General features: G+C 34.0%; 1 protein-coding gene across 1 annotated transcript in view; it reads left to right on the plus strand.

Moving 5' to 3' along the window:
• Positions 1-564: 564 nt before the first annotated feature.
• Positions 565-27342, plus strand: part of LOC306877452 (voltage-gated inwardly rectifying potassium channel KCNH7-like) — a gene marked incomplete at both ends in the record, with an annotated part of 93322 nt that continues 66544 nt past the window's right edge. Inside the window, 2 exons of the mRNA XM_079429221.1 lie at positions 565-640; positions 2620-2850. Of these exons, the coding sequence (XP_079285347.1) occupies positions 565-640; positions 2620-2850 (307 nt within the window). The remainder of the gene's footprint in view (positions 641-2619; positions 2851-27342) is intronic.

Consider the following 27342-nt stretch of genomic DNA (forward strand, 5'->3'; position numbering starts at 1 on the left):
TTTGGCATTTTCAGTGTGAACACGCTACTAGCACTATTTACACTACAAAACTTAACAGAATAGTGTAATTTGGGACACGCCTAATGTGTAGCCTACTTCGCACCTTACATGCATTAGTTTCATAAATCCACGCCTCTGCTGCTTTTTTTACACTTCAAAGTAATGAGTGCGATAACTCAACCCCCTTTACGTATCTTCGACGCTGGGGTGAGTTTAGTGTCAGCCCTGGGCGGCGGAGCTCAATCAAAGCCCCTAGAGGCGGATCACAACACAGTCTTCCATTCGCCTTCAGCACCACGCAGGACTTTACCCGTCCGCGGACAGCGATGCTCCTGCATCCGAAGCTCACCCTACTCTTCCTCATCGCCGATTCCTGTCGGTGTCGGTTTCGAGGGGTTCAGCCAAGGTTCCGACACGCGTGTGACTACAACCACCGCCGTATCTGAGTTCACACCGACAAAAGCGCCCTGAAAGTGGAGAGATCGGACAAAGAGCCGCCGTTCAGATGCAGAGATAACTTTGAGGAGGTTTTTATCGGATGAACAGCTGAAGATTGTTATAATCATGCCTGTACGGAGAGGTCATGTCGCTCCTCAGAATACCTTTCTTGGAATAATAATACGGAAATTCGAGGAACAGAGTAAGTATTGCAAAACAAACATAGGCTATACGATTCTTTGTCTCCATGTGGTTTAGATCATAAATGAAGTGCTAGTGTTAATGCATATACAAATATAGCTAATATGTGACCCTGGACCACAAAACCAGTCATAAGGGTGCTTTTTTTTCAATTGAGATTTATACATCATCTGAAAGCTGAATAAATAAGCTTAATGGATGTGTGGTTTGTTAGGATAAGACAAAATTTGAGATACAACTATTTAAAAATTTGGAATATTGAGAAAATCTCCTTTAAAGTTTTCCAATTGAAGTTCTTAGAAATGCATATTACTTAAAATTAAGTTTTGATATATTTACGGTAGGAAATTTACTAAATATCTTCATGATGGAACATGATCTTTACTTAATATCCTAATGATTTTTGGCATAAAAGAAAAATTGATAATTTTGACCCATACAATGTATTGTTGGCTATTGCAACAGACATACCCATGATACTTATGACTGGTTTTATGGTCCAGGGTCACATACTTTTACACACACACACACACACACACACACACACACACACACACAGAGCTACATTTAGGGAAAGTGAACAGTTGTTTGTTTGAGCTTTGTTGTTTGAGTGCATTCACTGCATGTGTGCATATATTCCACTGTTTCTTCACAAAAGGTTTTAAACACTATTATCAATACAAATAAACTATGAAATGCCTTAATATACAATATTATATATATATGTCATACAGCTTTTATAAAGCCTTAGGGCATCAGAGTAACGACAGGAACCGACACAAAGGCTTTCAGAGAGACTGGCAGATGACAGTCAGGAGGCTTTCAGCATTGTGGCTCTTTAGTGTTTACACTTGAGATACATCTGTCAGATGACCGTGTTTATGTACACAGCAGCTATACCATTGAAATGCATGAATGAAAGCAAGCTCTTCATGTATGTATGGTCAGATAAACGATGCTCACACACACATTCACATGCATGCAGTGAAATCTAGACTACCGGAGTGTATTTAGAGGATTTTTATGGCATGTAAGGTTTTTAAGCACTCATTATATAAGCTGTACAGTTGCTAGAATGTTCAAAATATCAGGTTAAATTTGATGACGCAATTAAACTATAAAAACGGTGCAATTTAATAAAAGTTTTTTTTTAAATATAAATTTGTATTGCTTTTTTAAATAAACAATAAAACATTAAATATTACAACATAATACATAGTAAAGTATTGGCTTGTTATTAATGTTAATAAATTACGTACACTAAATCTTTGTTTGTCAATAGTAGTAATAATAATATTCTCAAAATTTTTCTTTTTTTTAACACTCAGTCAGTCTTTAACTAGTGTTTAACCAACCTTTCTTGGCTTACGTTCCCTCCACAGTACCTTCATTAAGGCTCATCGACAATGTTAACTCATAATATACCAGATACCATTTAATGTCATAAATCTTATAAACTGTAAATCTATTAGAATAATTCACTTGAGTTAAAAACAATCAATGCTGTAGATGAAAAACAGACTTACCTGAGCTTATCTGTTCTAGAGGCAACTATGGAGAAACTTGATCAGAGAAAGACCTAAGGATTATTTATTTATAAATAAAAAATCCAATCCAATCCAGTTTAATTGCAATTTTACAGTCTTGCCAAATACTCACTGGAGTACACATATCATTGGTTGGGAATATAGACTGTTATCTGATGTATTTTATGTCATTGTAAACACAGGAAGGACTTCATGCTTAAATGTGAATAAAAACCACAAATGAGATATTTCTTTTTTATTTCAGTTGCTTCTTATATATGGCAGTGAACGATCAAATGGATCTCCTCTTTTGCTCACATGTGTTTCCTTAAGTGTCAGAAGAGATCTGAACAATATCTCAAACCAATTTGTCAAGATACTCAACTAATTTCTCATCAAATGATCACCCAAGCCGATTCTACACTAATTTTGTGTGGTGTTTGGTTGTTTCCAGATAAGAAGTTCATCATAGCCAATGCCCGGGTCCAGAACTGTGCTATTATTTACTGTAACGATGGATTCTGTGAGATGACGGGATTCTCACGGCCGGATATCATGCAGAAACCTTGTACATGCGACTTCCTGCATGGCGAGCAAACCAAGAGACATGCGATTGCGCAGGTGGCCCAGGCTCTCCTGGGGTCGGAGGAACGGAAAGTGGAGATTACGTACCATCGCAAGGACGGTGAGTTCAACCCCATGCTCTCCTTTTGGGTCAGTGGTTTTGAACTGTGTAGAGAAAGAGAAAAAGATCAACAGAGAGAATGGCTCTGTTCCAAAACCAAGCATCCTTGCTTAGAAACAGAAGGCAGGGGCTGTTCACTCAGGACGTGTGATTGCATTACAAACAGCTTGATGGAAACTCCATCTCTGCAAGTGCTGTGTGTTTGAGTCGCTTATAACATGCTTTTGAAAAAGTTTGTAATGAGAAACTTTTTGTATGGTTTATAAATCTGTCAAAAAAGAGAAGCATACATAATATATATATATTGATTGATTGATATTTATTGATTGGTTGAATTTTTATAATTTTTTATTTATTCTCTGTATTTTAATGTTTAAAAGTAAAGAAAAAACAACCATAAATGTTTGTACTGTAACTGAACTATTGTTATATTAAATAATAATTACAAATAACTAAACGAACGAATACGAATAAATAGTAATTAATAATAATAATGATTGTATACATTAATTATATTAGGAAATACTCGAAAAGTATTAGTGATATATATATATATATTGATTTAATTTTTACAATTTGAGTGAGTGAGTAATTGTGAATGAATGAATGAAAAATGCAATTAGATGTTTCCCTGGTTCTGCAAGTTTTTTTTTTTTTTAAGGTTTTTTTTAATGAAAATTCACATTTGTACAGTTTCATGGCTGGTAAAACTATTTATGGCTGGTCAATTTTCTGAAGTCACCAGTTTTAGACCCTGACTGTAACTCTAAAGTGCACACTATAAAATAGTGCTACTTACGTGAAGTGCATGGGACACTTGATGGAAAATAGGTTCCAACAGAATAGGTGATAAACCAAGTGTTGTTAAACCAAACTGACGCAAAATACACCAATCATTAGGTAAAATAGTCAAGTTTTAATACTCTACGGTATTGAATGAATTCTGTGTATTTTTACACTTAGTTTAAGTGCACCTATGATGGCAGCTCACTAGGTTTGGAGCAGAACAAGAAATGCAAGTAGTGTGTCTCTCTTTCACATGCCCTCTCTCTCTTTTGTTTCATCTCGGCTACAATATCGTAAGCGTCTCATTTGGTGGGAAGGAAAGCTGATTTCAGCTGAAGTGTGCAGTGAAGCAGACTCACTAATGTGGGCATCCTTACACCCGCCTAGAGCTACTCAGTCAAATTCAGCCCTCAGCCTGTCCAATCCCTTCAAACACACGGGATTAAAGAAAAACACACGCCAGCGTCTGCTGCTAGAGCTCAGATCGGCCTCTGCTAGCACTGTTTGAACAGCTACACAGGAAGATGCTTTACTGATGAGCCAGAAACCCGGTGTGTGCATTACATGAGCCATGAGGTCTCCCTGTCCCTCTGTGTTTCAAATTATGCTCCAAACATATTTATTTCCATTAGGTATGCTGACATTAAATTGCTCCAATAACATAAAAATAGAACGTTTTATTTTATTTTATTAAGGGTCGGGAGGATTAAAATGACTAATTAAAGTGACAGTCTATTCCACAATGGAAAATAGCCCCAGATTTGTTTCAGAAAAATTATAATAATTTATAAATTTGTAATGTTATGGAACATTTTATTTCGATTAATATTCTGACATAAAATAGCTTAAAATCCATACAAAATAGAGAGATTTTTGTTTTTGTTTCATTGGAGGGAATCAAATATTTTGTGACAGTCTAATACAAAATGAAAAAAAAAAGTTTTATGAAAAATGATGAATTATCAAAAATAACAATCAAAAATTATCTATTGGGAATATTATGAAATATTTACTTTCAATTAGGTATTCTGACATAAAATAGCTCCAGTAACATAAAAATAGACGAATTAAGGTAACAGTTCTTTCAACAATGGGAAATATTTAAAAAATATAAAACAAAATAAAAAATATATAATTAAATATATAACAATATACAAATTATAATGAAAAATTATAAATTTGGAATGTTCAAATGCATCCAAATATTTATATATATATATATATATATATATATTTTTTTTTTTTTTTTTTTTTTTTTTTTTTTTTTGAGTGAATAATTTGTTACAGTCTATTTCACAATGGAAAATAGTTTTTCTGAAAAAAGATCAATAATGAAAAATGTTTATTACAAATGATAACTTAAAAATGTTATATTCTGATATAAAATAGCTCCAAATACATAAAAATTATGTAAATAATTACATAAAAATTATTTTCTTTTCATATTTTCCAATTCCACAATGGAAAAAATATAAAGAAAATACATATGATTCTGTCCACTAACTCGATTGATGTTTTTAACTTGAGTAATACAATTTATACACTTGGCAGGATGATGAAAAAAGCATAAAAACAATCCAGAAAATCACAGGGTGATAAGCTTTTTGGCCACTCAGCAACCATCCAGAACACCCTAGCAACCATATCAAATTCACAGAAATTCCATGGCAACCACCCACGGCACCTTGGATTTGTGACTATGAGATTTGCACAAGCAAGCACCTTCATAAAATCCCCTATGAGCGACTGAAATCCTGACATTTGACAATAATACCAATAATTTATAGTAAAAATAATCTCCGAATGACAACATGTACTTAACTTACCAACAATGCGGTGAAAAAAGATCCATATGTAAAAAAAATGTACAGAAAATATGTAATAGAACAGAAAAAACAGCATATTTTTAGTTCAAGACCCTTTTAATTGCAAGAATGCAAGGAAATTGTATAGGCTGCCATACCAATAATGCACCATAGAGGGATACTGGCTGTAAATACACATGGTAAACTGTCTTTCTGATATCTATTAAACACATAACATCTTATCTCCGTAATATTGCATGGGTATAACACTGACATGCTTCCTAGAAATTATTACATACTAGGTACATACTGGAAGAACGTCAAGAGTTAAAAACCTTTAACAATGTACTTCAGCTGGGAAATATATATATATATATTAAAGCTATTGTTTAATCACTCGCCTTTGCAGTTTCAGCTGAATACTGCAATTTAATAGCACCTGGTGTAGGGCGATTTCAACAGCCATTCCCCCGTACGTAGATATTAATAAGCTAGCATACAAGTAGGACTGAAACGCAGACTGAGCCTCATTAAGGAATCATTAGAGGTTCAGTTAAAGAGTGCTATCAAGCTGAGAGTGAAATTCAACACCCCGTACACACGGACTAACAATACATCACATCAGAGCAGCGCCGCTCACCTGAGACCCAAGGCTTCTGCCAGGAACCTTGTGCGGCCGATTCAGCCAAAGATATGAATTATAAAGAAGGTGTAATTAAATTTGAGATAGATAAAGCACCTCAATGAAGATGTTTAGGAGAAGAAGCACCTCTAAAATCAGGTAATCAGGATCTGATAAGACTTGTGTTGATGTTTAATGAATCAAATGACGTATTAAACAACATGTGATGCATTCAAGTGATCAAAAGTGACAGTAAAGCCATTGATAATGTTACAAAAGATTCTATTTCAAATAAATGCTGTTCTTATGAACTTTCTGCTCATCAAAGAATCTTAAAAAATTGTATTACAGTTTAAAAAAATGAAGCAGCACAACTGTTTTCAACATTGATAATAACCGTAAGTGTTTCTTGAGCAGTAAATCAGTATATTAGAATGATTTCTGAAGGATCATGTGACACTGAAGACTGGAGGAATGACGCTGAAATTTCAGCTTTGCATCACAGCAATAAATTACATTTTATAATATATTCAAATTGAAAATAATTATTTTCAATTGTAATAATATTTCACAATATTTATGTTTTTTTCTGTATTTTTTAATCAAATAAATGCAGCCTTGGTGAGCAAAAGAGTCTTCTTTCAAAAACATAAAAAAATCTTACTGATCCCAAACGTTTCACCACTAGCTTGAAATGAAATGAAAATATCCTTTCTACATAAAAAACAGAATGATGGCTATTTCTTGAATAATCGGGTTCGTACTTCACAAATAAAAGGATCCCATCTCATTTGAGTTTTTCTCTTCTCTTTTTACTCTTACGTAATGTGAAGCAAAAAGAGCTTCACATTATGTAACACTTGAGCTCAAAACAAAAGACTCAAAAAAGCTAAACTAATATAATAGAAAGGCAAAATTCTGCCTAAAAAACATAATAATGTCCAGCCTTGATCTGCAATAGTCCTGATGACAATGTGAAAAGCAGTTTCTTGTAAGAAGCTACAAAAAGACACCTGTGGCTTCAAACAGTTTTAACAGTGTTACAAACAATGAACAATAAATTGATTCGCAATCCCTAAGTCGCTGTGAAAGCAAATTAGTGTGTGTGTGTGTGTGTGTGTATGTGCAGATCAGGCAGTAACGCTGCCCTGACCCCTGGTGAAGAGTGTTTGTTTAGTACTTCCAGGGCGCGTTGTGGATGAAAAGGTTTGTGGGTAATGGGCTCTGATGTCACATGCGTGTTGTAGAGCATATGGAGATGTCAGCTCGTGCGCAGTCTTAATGGAGTTGTAACAGCGGTGCATCTGACACCTCACTCGCAGCTCATGATGGATTACAGCGCTCATGCAAAGCTGATGAGCCATCTAGTTGTTTATTTATTTCAATACACATGCTTGTAGTGTCGTTCCTGAACAGAATCTGGTGTCTGAACTAGTTGTTTGGAACAAAGCTTTACTGATGGGGCTTGAGGTCTCTGTATCACTGTATCACACAAATTATGTTCAAATTATGGAATGTTTATTTTCCATTAGATACGCTGACACAAAATAGCTCTAATAGCATATGGTACATATACATACATATAAATATCTTTTGGTTTGATTAGGGGGAATAAAGATATTTTGAAATTCACTTCCACTATGGAAAATATTAAAGAAAAATGTTTTTCTGAAATATTATCAATTTGTCCACTAAACACATGGGAGGGGAAAAAAATCTGACATAAAACAGCTTTAATAGAATGAATGAATGCAATTAAAATATCAGAAATATTAAGATATTTAAATATTATTTTTGGTTTAATTGGGGGAATTAAAAATATTTTGTGAAATTCAGTTCAACAATATTTTTAATGAAATGAAAACTCTGACAAAAAGTAGCTCCAATAGAATAAATAATAAAAAATATAAATAAAAAAGTTAAAATACAATTTAAATATCAGAAATATTAATATACAACTTTTTATTATTATTTGAGGGGGTTAATTTTGTGAAAATGAGTTCCACAATGGAAAAATATTGAAATGATAATTTTCAGAAAAAATATTTTTCCATTGTGGAATTCCACTTTATTGATTATTTTAATCAGATGCTATTTATTCACATGGGAGGACAATAAAACAAGCAAAACATTTGACCTAAATTAGCTCCAATAGATTACATTTTTTTAAAATAATAAAATACAATTCAAATATCAGAAATATGAATACAATATTTTTTGTTTAATTAGGGGGAGTGAAAAATAATTTGTGAACGTCAATTCCACAATGGAAAATATTTTCTTAAAAGTAATTTTTTTTTTCAAATTGATTATTGATTCTTAATAAAACAAGCAAAACAATCTGACATAAAATAGCTATTATATTAATATACTATTATATTTTTTTCAATATTTCAATATGTATTTAATAGATTTTATTTCACTTTAATTTTTCCTCGTTTTAGTAATTTTGTTATGTTTTTGCCTATATATATATATTATAAACTAAACTAAATATATATTATAAACTTATAAATTCAAAATAAATATTTTATTTCAGTTAATATTTACTTTATTTAAAGTTACGATTTTTTTAATAGTTTGTTGATAATTACTCTGTATAGAACATGATCAAACAGTTTTCAAGCTATTTTTGCAGTTTACATTTATATCAAACACCACTAAACACTACTAGCATTACAGCAAATGTTTAATTTTTCTTGGTCATTACAGAGTGATAAGATACCTTTTATCAGGCATGAAAATGTATTTTTCTTTTGTCATTTTCATTGAATGGTGGAGAGGCGACAGGAAATGAATGAGAAACGACGAGAGCCGGATTCAAACTCAGGTCAAAGCACACAAGCACTGTTGCGCAACACGTCAGAGCACATTTACTAACCACTGAGCCACGTCTCTGACATTTTGCATTATTTTTTATAGAAAATATATTTTAGTCCCTGTGACAATGTCATTGCTTGCATATTTGTGACAGTCAGCCGCAGGTCATGGTGTCTGTGTCTCTCGGTGAAACTGAACCTGTCATAAAAATGTGAAAACACATCGTCATTTAGTTCCTCATAATAATGTGAGGAATTTTACAGGTGCAGAGGAAATGAACCTAGATTTGCAAGATGGTACATTTTTAGCAGAAGTTTTCTTTAGTAGATGGTTTGTATGTGTTTGATTTGAATCATGCACATCACTGACTAACATTCATCAACTGAAACCATAGTTGCAATTTCTAATAAATTCATTGTTGTATTTAATTGCCAAAAACATTACATTTTATGCTTGGTGAGTATTATATATTGCATATCAATAGCAAAACATGACAAATTAGATCTCTTTAATAACTTCACGTTCTTCCAGACCTTAATGAGATTCAACTGATAGCAAATGGAGACTTTGGCTTTTGTTTTCCTACTTCTTAGATTTTTCTTTTTATATAAATGCTCTAGTAATCTCAGAAATTTCTCAATAATGTCTCAATTTTCTCAGCTTTACTATTTTTAACTAAAAATAAGGCTGATGATACACGGGGCAACTTTTTGAGCAATGTTGCCGGGAAACTTTGGGAAATATTGCCGTCAACGGGCAACAAGGTGAGACACAGGGCCTACAACCGATTTAAAGTATCCAGATAGAAATGTGTTACCCATTCTCAGTGGGAAAGTGCCAAAGCAACACTGCTCAAAAAGTTGCCTTGTGTATCATCAGCCTAAAGCTATTAAAACATTATTGTTAATTGAACGAGAGGAGGAATTGGGGATGGAGGAGGGTAATTAGCTATTGAGCAATGCAGAATCTGCTGATAATACTGAAGGACTTTATATATAGCTGCTGTGATGGGTTTCGTATCCCTATACATAGACATGGATCAGCTGAGAGTCAGCTGATGTGAGCTTGACTAGCGTGACCTGCCAGAACTAACGCTGCGCTTTTTCTTTTTTTTTAACTAAATTTTTACTAAAATAAAATGTTTCAGTCTAATATATACAGTATATATATATAAAGTATTTCTAACTTATTTTAGCTAGTTGTAGTTGATGTGCTAAATTTAAAAAATATATAAAAATTTATTCAAAATATTAATAACAACTATAATAGTATCTAACTGATACTAAAATAAACATGAATTGAAATAAAAATAAATTAAACTTAAATGGAACTAATACAATAAAAATATATATATAAATAAAAGCAAATTTGAAAATATTACTAAAGCTCTAATAGCATGTTAAATTATTAAAATAACAGTGTTGTGTGTCCCAAAAACTCAATAAGAGCTCAAACATTTTTCATCATACTCTAATTAATTAAACTATATTAATTATTAAGCAAGTTGAGGAGAAACATCACGAAATTGATGCCCATATAAAATATGAGATGAAATATAAGATGACAGAGCAAAACTCTTTGCAAACAAACACTTGTGCTGTGCATATGTCAGAGAGGTTTCATTTCACCGTCAGTCATTGCTCCTCGGTGAACATGTCAAAGCATGTGTTTGTTGGATCTGTCAAAGTAGCTGCTCACGAGCGTCCCGTCCTTTAAAGGACAAAAGTTGACACCCATCAAGCGTGCCGGAGCTAAAGAGGTAATGAGACGGTCGCAGAAACGCAGCAGGACCGGAGCCATGTGGTGAGCGAAGGTGCCAGATTTCAGCCGCTCCATCTCCTCCGTGAAGGGCTTTATGCTGGTCTTTCTGAAGGCTGGAGGGGATGGAGGGCTCTGGAGGTACAGTGTAACAGCAGGTGCAGGATGGTTGCTCTTGAAAGGGCAGCATGCATTATTAAAGCGCCGCCACCTCTTTGGTTACTCTTGCATCTGTTATGAAATAGTGGCATGTGTTTGGCTGGTCAGATGCATGCATGTCTGGCAGAGAGAGTTACAGTGGTCAGCCAATCAAAATAAAGATCATTCAAAACATATCATAACAGAACATATTTCATTTGAGGTCAGGTGTCATCTGCTGTTCTCAAAAATGGCAATTGCATTTATTTCTCTGTTATAGATAAAATAATTTATCCTAAGTAGATAAAGTAGTGTTGATGATGAAATGTAGATTTTTCAACAGTTATTATAGATAACTAAAACTAAAATTGTTTTTTATTTTTTTTATTTTGTTACCTAAAACAAACATTAACTGAAATAAAATAAAAAATAAAAATATTCAGTTGCCAAGGCAGCATTTCTCATTTTCTTTTGAACTTGTTGTTCTAAAATAACTAAAACAGAAATACAAATTAATAAGAAATATGCAGACATATTTTTAACAAAATGACAAAAACAGACTATAAAATGACTAAAACTTTAATAGCATCAATGATACCAAAATAACACTAATTATCAAAGCATTAAATTAATAGTTTTTTTCAAAAATGTATATTTTTTCATAATTTACTGACATATTTCAAAGCACAACAAATAAAAATAAAAAATAACACAATCTCATAAAAGAAATTCATATAAATTGTACAAATCTTATGAAAGCATCTGATACATTTATGTGAGGAACAGGACTGAAATTGAAGATAATATTCATTCATAATTTTCCCATCTGCCAGAATCAAATTCAAAATTCAAAAATTATTATTTCTTTTTTTTGCTAACATTGTTTTTCATTATACAAGTTTTTTATTTAAATGAGCATAAAAGTAGCTCAACAAATACTACATGTGATTTTATACATATATTTTTATACATATATATTTTTTTTTACATTACAATAATGCCGATACATTTTCTTCTTGCATTCTTGTAATGAGAATTGCGCTTGTCAGTATAAATCGGCTACTAAAGAATGGCACAATCCATTTTTGGGTCAACTATTCCTTTAAAACAAACAAACACAAAGCCTTACAAAAGATGTGCATCCAGCGAAAAATCCTTCATAGCATCCTTTCATTTTGGCATAAACTGTTTTCAGATGCTTCTTGAAAAAGTCCTAAGAATTCCCTATGAAGTAAAAACAGATACAAATTTGGAAATACAGTGAAGGTATAGAGCTATAAATGAATGTGAATAGCAGCTCAGATGACTTGATGAGAAATGTTTGAGTTCAGACTTCCTCTGTCTTGGCAAACGCTCTCCATGCATGCCTTTCTAGAGAAACAATTGAGATATATCGCATGTGATTTTCCTAAGAACTCTTGTGTTTAAGATTCATCACGCACGTTCTATTAGCAGGTCTAACGAGCACCAGTAGATGGGCAGTGCATTATAAAGGGCATATGTCTGTCCAATACATCAGAACCTCTTCTAATGAAACGTATCTCCTCAGCTAAGGGAAGCCTTTTTGAAAGCCATCCAGAGGCAACCTAAACCATCTGGTCCTCTGCCACTGCCAGCATCGCCTACCGCTCCTTCTGTTCTCCACTGTAACGCAGCTAGATCGAATCTGGCTCGCACATACGAATGCAATAGAGGTGAAACAGAGATCATGTGGATTGCATTGTCAAATCCTTATTTAGAACATAAGTTTTCAGAGCAGCGACTGGTTTTGGGGAATTCATAAACATCGCTTTGGATTGCAGTTGCATTATAATTTGAATGAACGGAAGATTACCAGTTAGTCAATGACTTACCAGACAGCGGTTTTGTGTGAAGGTGCCTTCTTAAGTTTCGAACTGCCTTCCAAGACCTCAATAGTGACCTAAAACTAAAAAAAAAAAACGTGTTGGCACTGATAGCCTCATGGTTAGTGTGCTTACATATAGCGCAACTGTGCTTGTGGTGACCCGAGTTCGATTCCTGTCTCGAGGTCCTTTGCCGATCCTGCTCTCCTCTCTCTCCACCTATGATTTACTGTCTGCTCTTTACTGTCCTATCATATAAATGCAAAAAAGCCCATAAATATAACTTTAAATAAAGCTAAAACTAAAAAAATAAAATGTTGCTTGAAATAAACGTTAACAGAAATAAGATATTAATTGAAGTATTAAATATTTTATTTTAACAATATTTAATATTCATATTTTAATAATAACATTTGATTATTTTATTGATATTTAGTATTGCTATTTTTTATGTTTAATAATAAAACTTATTTCAGCTAGTTGCCAAGGAAACATTTCTAATTTTTATTTAGATTGATTTACTAAAATAACTCAAACTAAAACTGAAATAAATTAAAAAGTATATACACAAAAAAATACACAAAAATATATAAAGATGACAAAAACACTCGACTAAATTACCAATTAATTAAAAAAATTAAAAGCAAACTATAAAAACTATTCAAACTATTAATTAAACCTATAATCATATCTCTGTTATACTAGAATAACACTGCTTAGTAAACAAGATCTTATACAATGGATTCCAATAGTCTTGGTTTCTTATACCTCCATATACTGCCTGTTAAAGCAGCATTTTTCAAGTTTCAACACAGCCACAGACATTCAGAGCTCTCTTTCGGTCCTAAGGCTGATTTCTCATGATATAACCCAATGGATCATGCTGCTGTAAGACACAGATGAGGAACAGAATATGACAAATGCCTCTCGACCATTTCAAAGCATGGCATATCATCACTGGTGGTTGAGCAAAATCCTGCACAAATGTAATAGCCAATCATTCCTGTTCATGGAGTGGGCGTAAGGCTCATCAGTCTGGAGGACAACTTCAAGCAGAGCTGATTATAAATGAAAGTAGGCCATGTCGTCTGGCTCGCAGCAGCCCCAGTAAGACCAGAGCAAACCACATGGCCAGCAGACCGCAAACAAAGGGTTAGTAACTCTCCTTTCCCTCCTCCATTGCTCGTCTCTGATTGGTGGATTCCCAGACCAGTTGTGCATTAACTACAGCAAAACAGCCCCACAACACCACTGCCGTCACAGCGCATTAGACACATACACAGGGGAAAGAGGAACTTTCTGCGGTTTTCTCATGCCCATTTAGAATGTTACAAAAGTTATATTTCAAATAAATGCTGTTCTTTTTAACTTTCTGTTCATCAGAGAATCCTGAAAATTAAAATGCGTCAGTTTTCACAAAAATATGAAGCTGTTTTCAGCATTGATGATGATAGGAAATTTGTCTTGAGCAGCAAATCAGCATTATTAGAATGATTTCTGAAGGATCATGTGACACTGAAGGAGTAATGTGGAGCGAGTTTTAATGCAAAGGTTTGAAAAAACACCATTCACACCTCCTGCAACATGGGACTGCACTACATCCTGCAGCATCTAATATCGCCTCGATAGAAATTCACTAAAACATAGATATAGCAAATGTTTGTTCTTTCTCTTTTAAAGTGAAGCTGACAGTCCTTGAAAGCCAGTATGTCCTGCAGGAATGCACTGTTTTTTCTACAAAATGAAGTTGTTTTTTCCCTCTAAGCTGGTCATGTGTTTTCTCCTGAATAATGTTCAGCGACACTGGATTAAAACAGTCAACCGCTGGAGATTACACAAGCATACGCTGTAATCTGATTTCCTCTCACATGTTCATTCAGAATTCGATTGCCTGGACTCCAGTCTGTCTTTTTCGTTTTGCTCAACCTTAATGGATGGTCGTTGCTGTATCATTGAGCCGTTGCCTCTAAATTGCATTATGCTTAAAAACAGAGGAGTGAATGACAATGCTGCAACCTTTCACCTGCGGTCATTAGACTCTGATGGCTTGTCTAGCGAATGAAAAGCCTCTCGGTTAAAGGGAGTTATAGAGTGAAACCTATCCCTCCGCTCGGTAATGACTTAACACAGTCTTTCCTGAAGGTATGACCATTACAGACCTATTTTTAGCCTTCAAAAGCCTTAACTCGCCCAGTGAATGAAACAAAATCTGTTCTCCCTGGGGATGGAGGAAGTCAATTGCTCGAGTCTGAGATGAAATTATGAGGGGGAAAAAAATGGAAGATTACTGAAATGTTTTATTTTGCATCCTCCCATTTTTTTTTATGTTGCTCTTCTAGTAAATTGCTTAGTCACCTTGTAATGCATTCAAACTGAATAGGCCAATAAAATAATGCTCACCATAATGGAAACGATGAGGATTTGACAGGTTTTATGACACCCATCAAGACACCCTACTTGATAATGAAGCGCAGCTTTCTATTAAAGATCATCATGTCAGGACTTGCCAGTCACATCTGCCCTGAAAAATGCACAAAACTCCTATTAGATGCTGTTATTAATCTCTATTATTAAACAGAGATAAAAATCTTCCTCAAAGAGCCAGTACTTGTATGATGCATACACATCATAAATCAATATAGAAAAAGCTTTAGTAACAATATAGAATGCAGCTTGAAATTATTTTTGGTTGGAAAGGCAATCGGGGACTGAAAAAGACTTTAAGTCTTACACTTTTAGGTGTAGGAATGATCCAAAAAGATGGAAACACACTCATCTCAAGTGACAATGAAAAAACAGCTATAAAAATAACTCAGCTTGTTGGCCAGTAAAATATATATACTTGCAAAGTCTCTCTCTCACCATTGTCAGGTGTGAGAAAAAGTTAATTTTGTACCCTGGGTGTAAGTCTTCATTCACAAGATCATCAGTGAAATGCATACTCGTATTTTGATGACTGCAATGTGCCACATTGTTTTAATTATTGATGGTGGAAATAGGAATCTAATGAAATTTCCATCATCTTGAAAGGGGAACTGTGCTTAGATCAAGAGCCATTTATGTGCAGGCAAGTGCAGCAGATGCCTAGCTGCATTTTGTTTGTTGCTTCGCTCTCAGTTTCACAGCAGGTTAGTTTCTCAGTAACAAGCAGCTCAAAGATCATCTTAAAATGAAAGGAACCAATAGATGAGCACATGCTGCTCCCAGTACAGTTAACTAATTGTCTTGTGCTGATATTGGTGAAGCTGAGAGGAAGTTTGGTGACAGATTGCCATTTTAATTAGTGGCAGATTAATATATCAGACAATATTTGGCCAATTTGAGATTATACTGGCATCAGATAGTAATCCTACGGTTTTTGTTGACTAACAGAAGTGTTAATTCAGTCACAAAAATTAGCTGACACTCTTGTCAATGATAATAGATATTTTTGTTTTCAATATTTTTTGCCCATTTTAGTAAAAATTGTGTACTGTAAATGTTCATTTGATTTTTAATCAATCTTGTGTATGTCCGTGTTGTTATTAACTAAAACTAATACAAACAGTTTTCAGTTATTGAAATAAGCTGTAATATAAATATTACAAATATTTTAAAAAAATCTAAAACTTACATTACCATAAACCAAAAATTTGAAATGTTCAAATAAATGATTTTAAAAGAAGAAATAAGTAAAATAAAAAAACATCTGAAATAAGTACTATATTTTAATATATCTACTATAAGTTTATTATAAATACTATTATGATAAATAGGTATTAGGGTAAATTATAACTGAAAAAATAAAAAAAGCTAAATAGAAATATAAAAAAATGACAAAAGCGCATGACAGAATTACTTAAACTTAAATTAAATAAAAAAATAAAAGCTAATTTAAAATATAAATAAATACTCTCATATTATTAGACTATAAATAATACTAAAAATAACACATCCAGATACAGCATATAGAATAAAACACGGTCTATTTGATCAATGGATGACCCTTCTAATGGCTTTAGCTGCTCCATCCTGTAGAAGGAAAATACATTATTAGTGTGATTGGAGTGAAGAAGCAGAATTTAGTATATTATTATTGGATTTCTGATTCATTGAAACAAACCTAAACAGTATTGGGGATAAGCAGGAGCTGTATTTGTATGCATGTTGATATGAAAATGGCTGTTCAAGGACGATGCCAAGATGGTCGCAGAGTAACTGACGTAAAGTGACTCTTTTAAGTCTCATTTGTGACCCTGGACCACAAAACCAGTCTTAAGTGTAAATAAAAAAAAAATGAGATTTCTACATTATCAGAAAGCTGAATAAATAAGCTTTCCATTGATGTATGGTTTATTAGGATCGGACAATATTTGGCTGAGATGCAAAATCTGTGGATGCAAAAAATCTAAATATTGAGAAAATCACCTTTAAAGTTGTCTAAATGAAGCTCTTAACAATGCATATTACTAATCAAAAATGACGTTTTGATATATTTACGGTAAGAAATTTACTAAATATCTTCATGTAACATGATTTTTACTTGCATAAAAGAAAAATTTAGCATTTTGACACATACAATGTATTTGTGGCTATTGCTACAAATATACCCCAGCGACTTAAGACTGCTTTTGTGGTCCAGGGTCACATTTGTCCTTATGAAGTTGCATTATATCAGCCATCCTGCTCTCTGCTAATGGCAGCTGACCGTTAAAAAGCACATATCCATCAACTAATCATCAGTTTTACGTTTCCTAAAGGAAATGTGAGTGCTACTCATCTTGTTCTGTGTGGTCAAAGTCAAAACAGACCTTCATCGTCTAGTCTGTAGAAATGACTCTAGATGTGCGATTGGTTAGTAATAGCTCACCTCTAATATCGCACAGGTTAAAGAGTAGCTGGTCATTGTGCATGGTTTAGTCTGTGAGTGAGTGTAGCTGTGTGACAGCTGACAGCTCTATCCTGACTGATGTGCTCAATGCTGAAGCCCAGGAGGAGAGGAAGAGCGTAGTGAGCTGGAAAAACACTGAGTCGATAAGGTGTCTAAGACGGTTTGTCAGGAGTTTCGGTTCCTTGCCACTGTCGCCTTTGGCCTTATATATTGGGGTTTAAAAGATCATTAATATTCAGTATACTTATCCAATCACATGATCTGATGAGGCAAGTCACATGACTTTTTTGATGCACATCAAGGATTTTTCACATTTTTAGAACTTATGCACATCTTGGCATTTCCATCTAGCATTTTTTATGTGATATCCCAAAATGTGCATGCAAATAGGTGAATGGAAACATAACTACAGTTATTGAAATGAATTGAATCAACACTGAACTAAACTGAGCTAAATAATGACACTTTTGTCATCTTTAGAGCTGCTTATACTTGAAATTGAAATGGTTTCATAATTGATGAACTTTGCAACATTGACACTGTCACTGAACTGAATCAACATTGAACTGAAATGAGCTGAATAATGACACTCGTATCTTCTGTAGAGCTACTTATAGCTGAATTGAATTTTCTGAACTTTGAACTTTGCAACATCAATACTGTTAATGAACTGAATTGAATCAAGATTAAACTTTATTGATCTGGGTAATGACACTCAGTATCTTCTGTAGAGCTGCTTTTAGCTGACATTGGTTCCATAATTGAACTTTACAACATTGACACTGTTATTGAACTGAACTGAATCAACACTGAATCAAGACATCCTTGTCTTCTGTAGAGCTGCTTGTAGTTGAAATTGAAGTGGTTTCATAATTGATTCATTTTGCACCATTTACACTGTCATTGAACTGAATTGAATCAACATTGAACTAAACTGAGCTAAATAATGACACTTTTGTTTTATGTAGTGCTGCATATACCTGAAATTGAATTGAACTGAATTGAATCAACACTCAACTAAAAAGAGCTAAGTAATGGCAGTTCGATTCATGTTCAATGCACACACAGAGAGAGAAAAATAGTATGGTTAAAAATAATGGATGATTTATGATGTCCATCCATCCATCCATCCATCCATCTTCTTCCGCTTATCCGGGGCCGGGTCGCGGGGGCAGCAGTCTAAGCAGAGATGCCCAGACTTCCCTCTCCCTAGACACTTCCTCCAGCTCTTCCGGGGGGACACCGAGGCGTTCCCAGGCCAGCCGGGAGACATAGTCTCTCCAGCGTGTCCTAGGTCTTCCCCGGGGTCTCCTCCCAGTGGGACGCGCCCGGAACACCTTCCCGGGAAGGCGTCCAGGAGGCATCCGGAACAGATGCCCGAGCCACCTCAGCTGACCCCTCTCAATGTGAAGGAGCAGCGGCTCTACTCTGAGCTCCTCCCGAGTGACCGAGCTTCTCACCCTATCTCTAAGGGATCGCCCAGCCTCCCTGTGGAGAAAGCTCATTTCAGCCGCCTGTATCCGGGATCTTGTCCTTTCGGTCATGACCCAAAGCTCATGACCATAGGTGAGAGTAGGAACGTAGATTGACCGGTAAATCGAGAGCTTCGCCTTGCGGCTCAGCTCTTTCTTCACCACGACAGACCGTACATCGACCGCATTACTGCAGAAGATGCACCGATCCGTCTGTCAATCTCCCGTTCCATCCTTCCCTCACTCGTGAACAAAACCCCAAGATACTTAAACTCCTCCACTTGAGGCAGGAACTCTCCACCAACCTGAAGTGGGCAAACCACCCTTTTCCGACTAATATTTTATGATGTTTGGTAGAAAAACAAAAACGTAAAGACAATAAAATATGATAAATCATACTGTGCATGCAACAAAAAACACACAGAACAACCAGTGTAGTGTGATTCACAAATGACTTTCATGAGCCAGTTTCCTAGTAAAAACTGCTCTTACAAGGGATTCAAAGGGCATCTTTCTCCATTAAGAACCATTCAAAAAAAGCCATGCACTCTGAAAATATAGATTGCAAAAATCACACTATTAACAATGTGACTGTTATCGAATGCTGAATATGGCAGCTGAGAAATCATCATAAAGAAATGCTTAAAAAAGTATGGTTTAATGTACAGTTTAAAGGTTATTAGTCGCCTGACTTCTCTGTAACATGAAGCAGGGTACTGGATACGTCAGCGCTATAGACAATAATACTAGCACCGTCCTGCTCAAGACTTAATGGCCGTAATCTCTGGGGGGCTTTTAAGTATTTAACACGGGTAGCTTTCCTATCTGGAACTTGAGAGGAGTCTGGATACGTAAAGTGTTGTTGCTTTAATATTCTGTGCATTACTGTTTTGACAATGAGTCAAACAATATCTACTGCATTAGCACAACACGCCTCTGTAATGAGCAGCAGAGAGGGAAATGAAGGACTTTTTGGTGACAGATGGAGAAATAGAAGAACATGAGAGAGATCAAAATTGTTCCTTGAAAGTTATCAAACATCACAGACTGTAATTTTGAAGGTAAAGTGTGTCATTTCTGTCACTAGCAGCACCAAATGAAATTGCAAAAATAATCTCGGGTTTCTGAGATAAGATTTCTGACCAGATTTCTGACTTGGAGACCAGAGACATTTCAGAGTTCAGTGGTCAAAATATCATTGAAATCTCACTTGTTATCATCTATGAATTAAACAATTGGGACAATACATTTTTAGATGTTTTGTTTTGTAATGGTTGTGTGTTCCATACATTGTCATTATAATTAATAATAATTATTATGATGTTTGCGGGCCAACCCTAACTGTTTTAATACAAATGGTAAATAAATAGATCAGAATCAGAAACCCCACTGAGAAATGGAAAATAAACAGGTAAAAACAGTATTATATTGGAATTACTTTATATTATATGACTTTACAAAAATACTGTATGAGAATATGATACGTACTTTTAATACTTTATAATTGTATTTAATATTTTCACAAACTGTAAATACTGAAAATTCAAAACCTCTTGACAATGGATCTTTACTATCCCTAATAGGCTTATTATTTTGCATTTAGACTTGTTTTGAGCATAAAGCATGTGCTTTCTGCAAATGTAATTGTTGCAAGTGTAACAATTTCGGAAATGAATGTCTCCACATTTTGACAGAGATTATACACTCGACCTTTAAATTACAGTCACAAAAAGTACACCCCTTACCTTTAAAGGGACAGTTCTCCAAAAAATCATAATTTACTTACCCTCATGTTGTTCCACAATAATGATTATCTTTCTTCTGTCCAAAAAAAGAGAGTTTAGCTGAATTTTTTTAGCTGCTTCTCCTCCATACGATGAAATTGGATAGAGACCAAGTGTTCTTCATGTCTGAAGAGGACAAAGAAAAACACGTTAAATGTCAGAAACGTAGTCCATACCACTTCTGCTCTACTGTACACTATTAAAAATAAAGGTTCCTATAGGGTATTTTGTGAGGCAATAGCATAAAATAACATTTTTGTCAAAGAACATTTCACTGAAAATAAAATAAAAAATCTTAGTGTAAAGAGCATTTTAATAATCTAAAGAAATGTTTTCCACTATTAAGAATGGAAGGGTTCTTATCTTATCTTACATCTTGTTGCATGTATTAAGGTTTCATGGATTAACTTATTTTTAAGAGTGTTTACAAGTCTTTTCAAGCAATATGAAATTATTTTTGTGAGGCAAACCAAACTGAAATTTAGGTTATTACTTCTATTCTCATGAGGTTCTTGAGCTGTTTGGTACTGTATGTTTAATATTGATGTCTGTGAAGAACAAGCAACCTGACAACAAACAGTAAATTAAATTGGCTTTGAATGTTGATAGCTTTTTCAAAGGAACATTTAAAAGCTTTCAAAGCTGTTACATGTTTCAAACAAAGAATCTTTGTTAAGGGCTGTTTTTATTATAGGAGGTTGTTGAATGGCTGTATTGTTTATCATGATGATTTGTTGATGTTCATACTGCTGAATTCCCTACAATGTTTGGTGAGCTTCACAGCTGTTCACAGTTTTTTATAATTTGCATTTATTCATTTAGCTGCTGCTTTTATCCAGTGAGACTTACAGATGAACAACAGAATTGCAAAAACCTGTTTTGGTTAATCAATCTGCATTGCTGCCTCTTCTGGCCTAAAAAAAAAATAAAATAAAAATCACACTTCATCTTTTAATATCATGCTACTGAAACTCGGGTCTTTATGATTCTGGTGGTTGTTATCTTGTATATTAATTGGAGCTCTGCAAAATATTCAATCAAAGTCACTCCTAAAATCTCCTTAAAAATAAAAAGACTTTTGGTCACTGCATGTGTGGAGATGTTAAATCACATGACCATGCTGCATTCATACGCTAAAGCTGCAGTAAACACACACTAATGCACATGACAGCTCTGATACGCCATACTCTGTGGATTAGAGGTGACTTTCAGCGCGGTACAGGATGTAAGGAGATCGTCATTCAACTCGTGTCTGTTCATCTGCCCAGACACACAGCCTTTCCAGCCAGACACGGCAGGTACCAACTACTGCTGCCCGCAGTGCAACCAAAAAAAGAAATAAAGCATTATATGACAACCACTAGAATCATGAATCACCAAGTATTTGAAGGTGAAGTGCTTAATTTCTGTGCCACAACTTGCAACACTGCAAACAAGGCAAACAAATGCAATGCAAAATCAATTTTATGACACTAATGTTTCTAAAATCAGGGTTATTATTGTTAACTAAAACTATATATATATATATATATATATATATATATATAAAAAACATTTTCATTAGTTGAAATAAATATTAACTGAAATAAAATATAAAAAAATTATTTCAGTTGACAAGGCAACATTCCACACTTTCATTTAGTTTTAGGTACTAAAGTACTAAAATAGCTCAAAATAATAAAAATGGTAAAATACACAACAAAATTACTATGACTTTAACTAAAATGAACAATTATAAACAGAAAAATAAATACATAATCAAATTCAAAATATTAACAAAAACTAAAATGGTATACGACAAGAACACATTTTGGTTTTAGGACAACTTTGATGATAGTTTTGATCCACTTCATATGTTGACTAGTGTATATAATTCTCAGTAATATTTGTTGGTTCTCCCCTTTGTTAAATAGATGACATGTACAAGTTATTATATTATTATTTCTTTAAAACAAACAACGTGTCTTTATCTCTGACTGTTCCTCTTGACCTCTTTCCCTCAACTTTACCTGCATCAAGACACTAGATCTGTGTGTATCGCATCTCTGTCACAACGTCTGCGATGTCTTTTATCGGTGAAACAGCGTCTGCGGTGTCTCTGTCAGGTCGTGAGATACCAGAGACCAATTAGACACTTTACTGTGTGAAACACCATAGTTCAATGAGACGTAGTTCAGTGACGTTTAGAGTATAATTATCTTTAATCGCCGCTGATGAATCTTGTGAAACACAGTCTGGACCTCTAAACATCAGTATTAGCAATAACTCAAACTGAAATAAAATAAATATATATATATGGAGAAATACAAAAAAATAACAAAAAATTACGAAAACTTTGACTAAAATTAAAAATGAAAATTTAAAAATGAAAACAAATTGAAAATATTTATAAAAATTATAATATGTACGTGCTTTTTGCGTTTTTATGTTATTTTTATTTAGTTTGCCTTTAAATAAAATAAAAAATAATTGTTCCCAAAAAAAAAACAAAAAAAAGATAATAGATACTAAAATCACACTGGTGTGTGAACTTGCATATTTCTGAAATTCTGGTGTATAATTATATAAAAATACTTTTAAAAGTTTCTGGAGAGCAGGAATGACCCCGTTTGTTTAGTTAGTGTGTTAAAGTTGTTGTAGAGCAGCAATACAAGACCTGACTGACCTGCAGTGGTGCCAAAAACTGTCAAACAGACGGATACTCGATCTGCGTCTGTTCCATAATTCATTAGAGAAAGAAGCATCGTTGTGTCATTAGTGATGGAAATGTTGTGAAACACACGTCATGATTTTAACACTATAAATAATGAGCATTTAAATCAGAAATATCCATCTGGATGCGTCATCAGTCTCTAGAACAGAGGTGTCAGTTTCATGTATTAGATGAATTGGCTGTAGTTTATCACTGTTTAGTGCACTTTTAAAACTGACCTCATGTTTTCATATAATTAAACAAATTGCATTCAACCTCACTGACCTGAATAAAACCAGAGTTAATTTAGAGATTCACACATGAAGTACATATTTTAGGTGATTTGAAAAAAAAAAAGATTTTTACAGTGCAAATGTTTATTAACATTTAGCTTTTTGGCAGTTTAAAAAGAGAAATGAGAAAATGAGTTCTAAAAAAATGAAATATAAATATTTAGATTTTTAGTTAATTGCATATTAAAATAAATATTTCTTCAAATTAAAATAAGTATTTTGCAGATTAATATGGTGTTTCTACCTAGTATAGCACTGTAAATTAATTGATGAAATGGCTAAAATACAATATAACACAACATATATATATATATATACACTGTAAAAAATTTCAGACCTCCTCAACTCAAAATATTCTAGTGACTGATTACATCTACATTTTTCCATTGGCCCAATTGGATTTCTGCTAACTGAATTTGATCAATTGTGGCCACAGTCTGTTAACATTGGCTCAATGAGAAATAATATGTTGAGCCAATTGGGAAAAAATAAGTCTACCAAACCAAGTTATTGGCCCAATTGAATATTTTAAATAGTAGTAGCATACATTTTTTGTTTTACCTAATTTAAAAACGTATATTGGTAAATGTATAGTGCTAAAGCAACCTTACTGAATTGTTTATTCCCTGTTGTCCCAAAAGAAAATGAAAATGTTATTAAATTATACAATAAACACTGCCATATTTTAACACTTTTAATGAAATACACAGCAATATACCTTTAAATTATAAATACATTGAAATTTTCTACACAGTATACCTTACAAAATCATGCATTTAAATTCTCATAAGATACACAAAGTTGATGAATTGCACCTTATACATTGATACATAAACAAACATGCAAAAAATGTCAAGGTTAAGGTCAAAGATTATCTGAGGTTACTTCATCCAGTGTTTAGGTTGATGTCACTGAATATTACCATTCTCACAAAAGGTACTCTGAGCTCATGAATCTAGATCTTTACTATTTAAACATTTAACATCAAATACATTCACATATTAAAATGTCAAAAACACCATCAAATGTAAGGAATGGGGAGGTTACTTCACCCAGTGTTTAGAGTAATTTCACATGAACCCTACCATTCTCACAAGAGGTTCTTTGCATGAAACTGCATCTTACACGTCAAATATTTGCCAAAAAAAAAAAAAACTCATAAGAGGTACTTTGAGGATAAAATTCTGTCATTCATTACCCTCATGTCGTTTGTTTTCTGAAGATGAACAAAGGTCTAACGGGTTTGGAACGACATGAGGGTAAGTAATTAATGACACAATTTTCATTTTTGGGTAAACTATCCCTTTAAGGCCTTGTTGTACTCCAGGATGAGTGCATACAATAATCCAAAAAAGTACAATACATGCATTTACAAAGTCTCCTTAGTTGTGAAGCACCAGCTCCTCTTCCAGGACAGAGGAGACATTCAGCACACTTGACAGGGCCCTTGAAGTGCAACTGCTGCTGCTTACTATTTCAACAATTCACATTTCCTTTACAGTTGTGTGGTTCGCCAATGGCTCTGTACTCTGTAAAAATAAAATAAAATAAATAAATGTATAAAATAGCAATGTCAATACTAAGTCTAGATTAGAATTAGCAGCCTACATTACACCAAGCCATGTTTCATGGCAGCTCTCAATAAAGTAACACCTCACAAATTACATCTAAGAGCTATGGAATAAACATATATCCAATAAGAACTACTGTTAAATACTCACTGTGAAATTCGTAGTGGTTCCTTTTCTACACCAAATGGTGCCTTGTGAGCTCAGACCTAGCAATGGTGGGTTACACTAATGGGAACAAAACAATTGTTATAGCAGAAACTAATTCCTTGTGTCTCATACATATCAGATAAAAAAAAATAATTTAGTTCAATAACTTTAAGTAACTGAGAGATAGGGGTGTGCGATATCGACAAAAATGATATCTCAATATTTTGTGGGATTTTATCGATAATGATAATTAGACAATATTTTGCTGATTGTGTTATTGTGCTGGTATCTTAAGGACTACCGTGGACAGTCGGCTCCTAAAGTTTTTGATATGAACAATTTTTGTTTGCGAAATAGAGCAAAAGCATGCAATAATGCGTCTAAAATGCATCTTGTTTATTGATCTGTTGTAAAGACTGAATAATGCAGTGAAAAAATGCACTGTATGCGCACACGCACTAGTCTAATCGTCATCACGTAACATTAATGTATTCGTGCACTCTGTAAGTTAGGCGGGTTTTGTTTGGTTTTTGCAATATACAAGAAAATGTCAAATCCCACATCGTTAAAACAACAATTCAAATAATATCAAAGACCTCTACCGAAAGATCGGTATGGGCTAAACTAGGTTATAAACGCTGACATCATGTTGGCAACATGACACCAGTAAAGGCGTGAATTCACTGTTATTCTGCAAAATATAATGTAGCATGTGAAACATGAGTTAATAAATACAAAGCTCAGTACTCACCATAACTTTAACGATAGAAAATCCATCTGTAAATGATGTTCTGTCACCCTTCAGCATCGGCTCCGCACAGGAACTTGAATTCATTAAAGCAGCGGTTTCTCTCAGGCACATGCCTTAAATTTAATTTAAGACCTTCAGCTGAAATTACCACTATGCATTTTTTTGTTTGGGGAGAATTATTGGGAAGCAATTTGTTGAGTCAATATTTATTTGTCAGTTCCCACAATTTTTCAAAATGTAATTTATTTACAGTGTATATATATATATATATAATGTTAGCCACATCTACATGCAATGTCCTAAAGTTTTCATAACATTTTACAAATTTTGTAGAAAGACTAAAAAAATCCAAACGTGCAAATTATTGCCAGCTCTGAATGGCCCTGCTAAAGCCTACTGCTGCTAGTTATATTTAGTCAGACAGGCAGCATGCTGCTAATGAAGACTAGCAATGGTTTCCTCCAGACAGAGGAGCAAGAGACGCTTGAACATGTGTCTGAGAGCCTCAACAGACACTGCATTTGCATGTTAAACAGTGAGAGTCTCTTGATCCGTGTGCAAATGGCACGTCAGGTGTCCTCGCTGAAGAAGTGAGAGGTTTGGTTGAGACAGATGTCTCTGTGAACACACATTGTGCATGAGATCTTCATAAGAGCTCTGATGCTAAGGAGGAAATCAGTGTGACGAATTACAGTGCTGGTAAAGAATGCAATCTGGCATATTTACAGAGAAAGTGGGTGTGTTGCGCTAAAAACAACAAAAAAAGTCTTCATTTAAATACCAAATGCAGTACATACCAGAGTAGATATTAAGTAAGCAATGCATCACCTGTGATTATGAACGCAATATTGCTTGTCAGTGAACTACGGCTCTGTGTAGTAAATGCCGCTCCATCTGAAAGCACGTGATGGAGATTTACTACTAATGTTTTGAGATACTGATTTTTGACTTTCATGAGCTGTAAGCTCTAATCATAAAAATTCAAACAAAAAAACTTTTAAAGTGTTTTACTTTACATGTAATGAATCTAAAATATATAAAAGTTTCACTTTTTGAAATAAACTTTTTCACCATATTCAAATTTTCTGAGATGCACCTGTATTTGCATTAGAACATCTTAGCAAATAGCTGAAATAATT

The sequence above is a fragment of the Barbus barbus genome, assembly GCF_936440315.1.
Source record: "Barbus barbus genome assembly, chromosome: 11".
In the NCBI taxonomy this organism is placed as follows: Eukaryota; Metazoa; Chordata; class Actinopteri; order Cypriniformes; family Cyprinidae; genus Barbus; species Barbus barbus.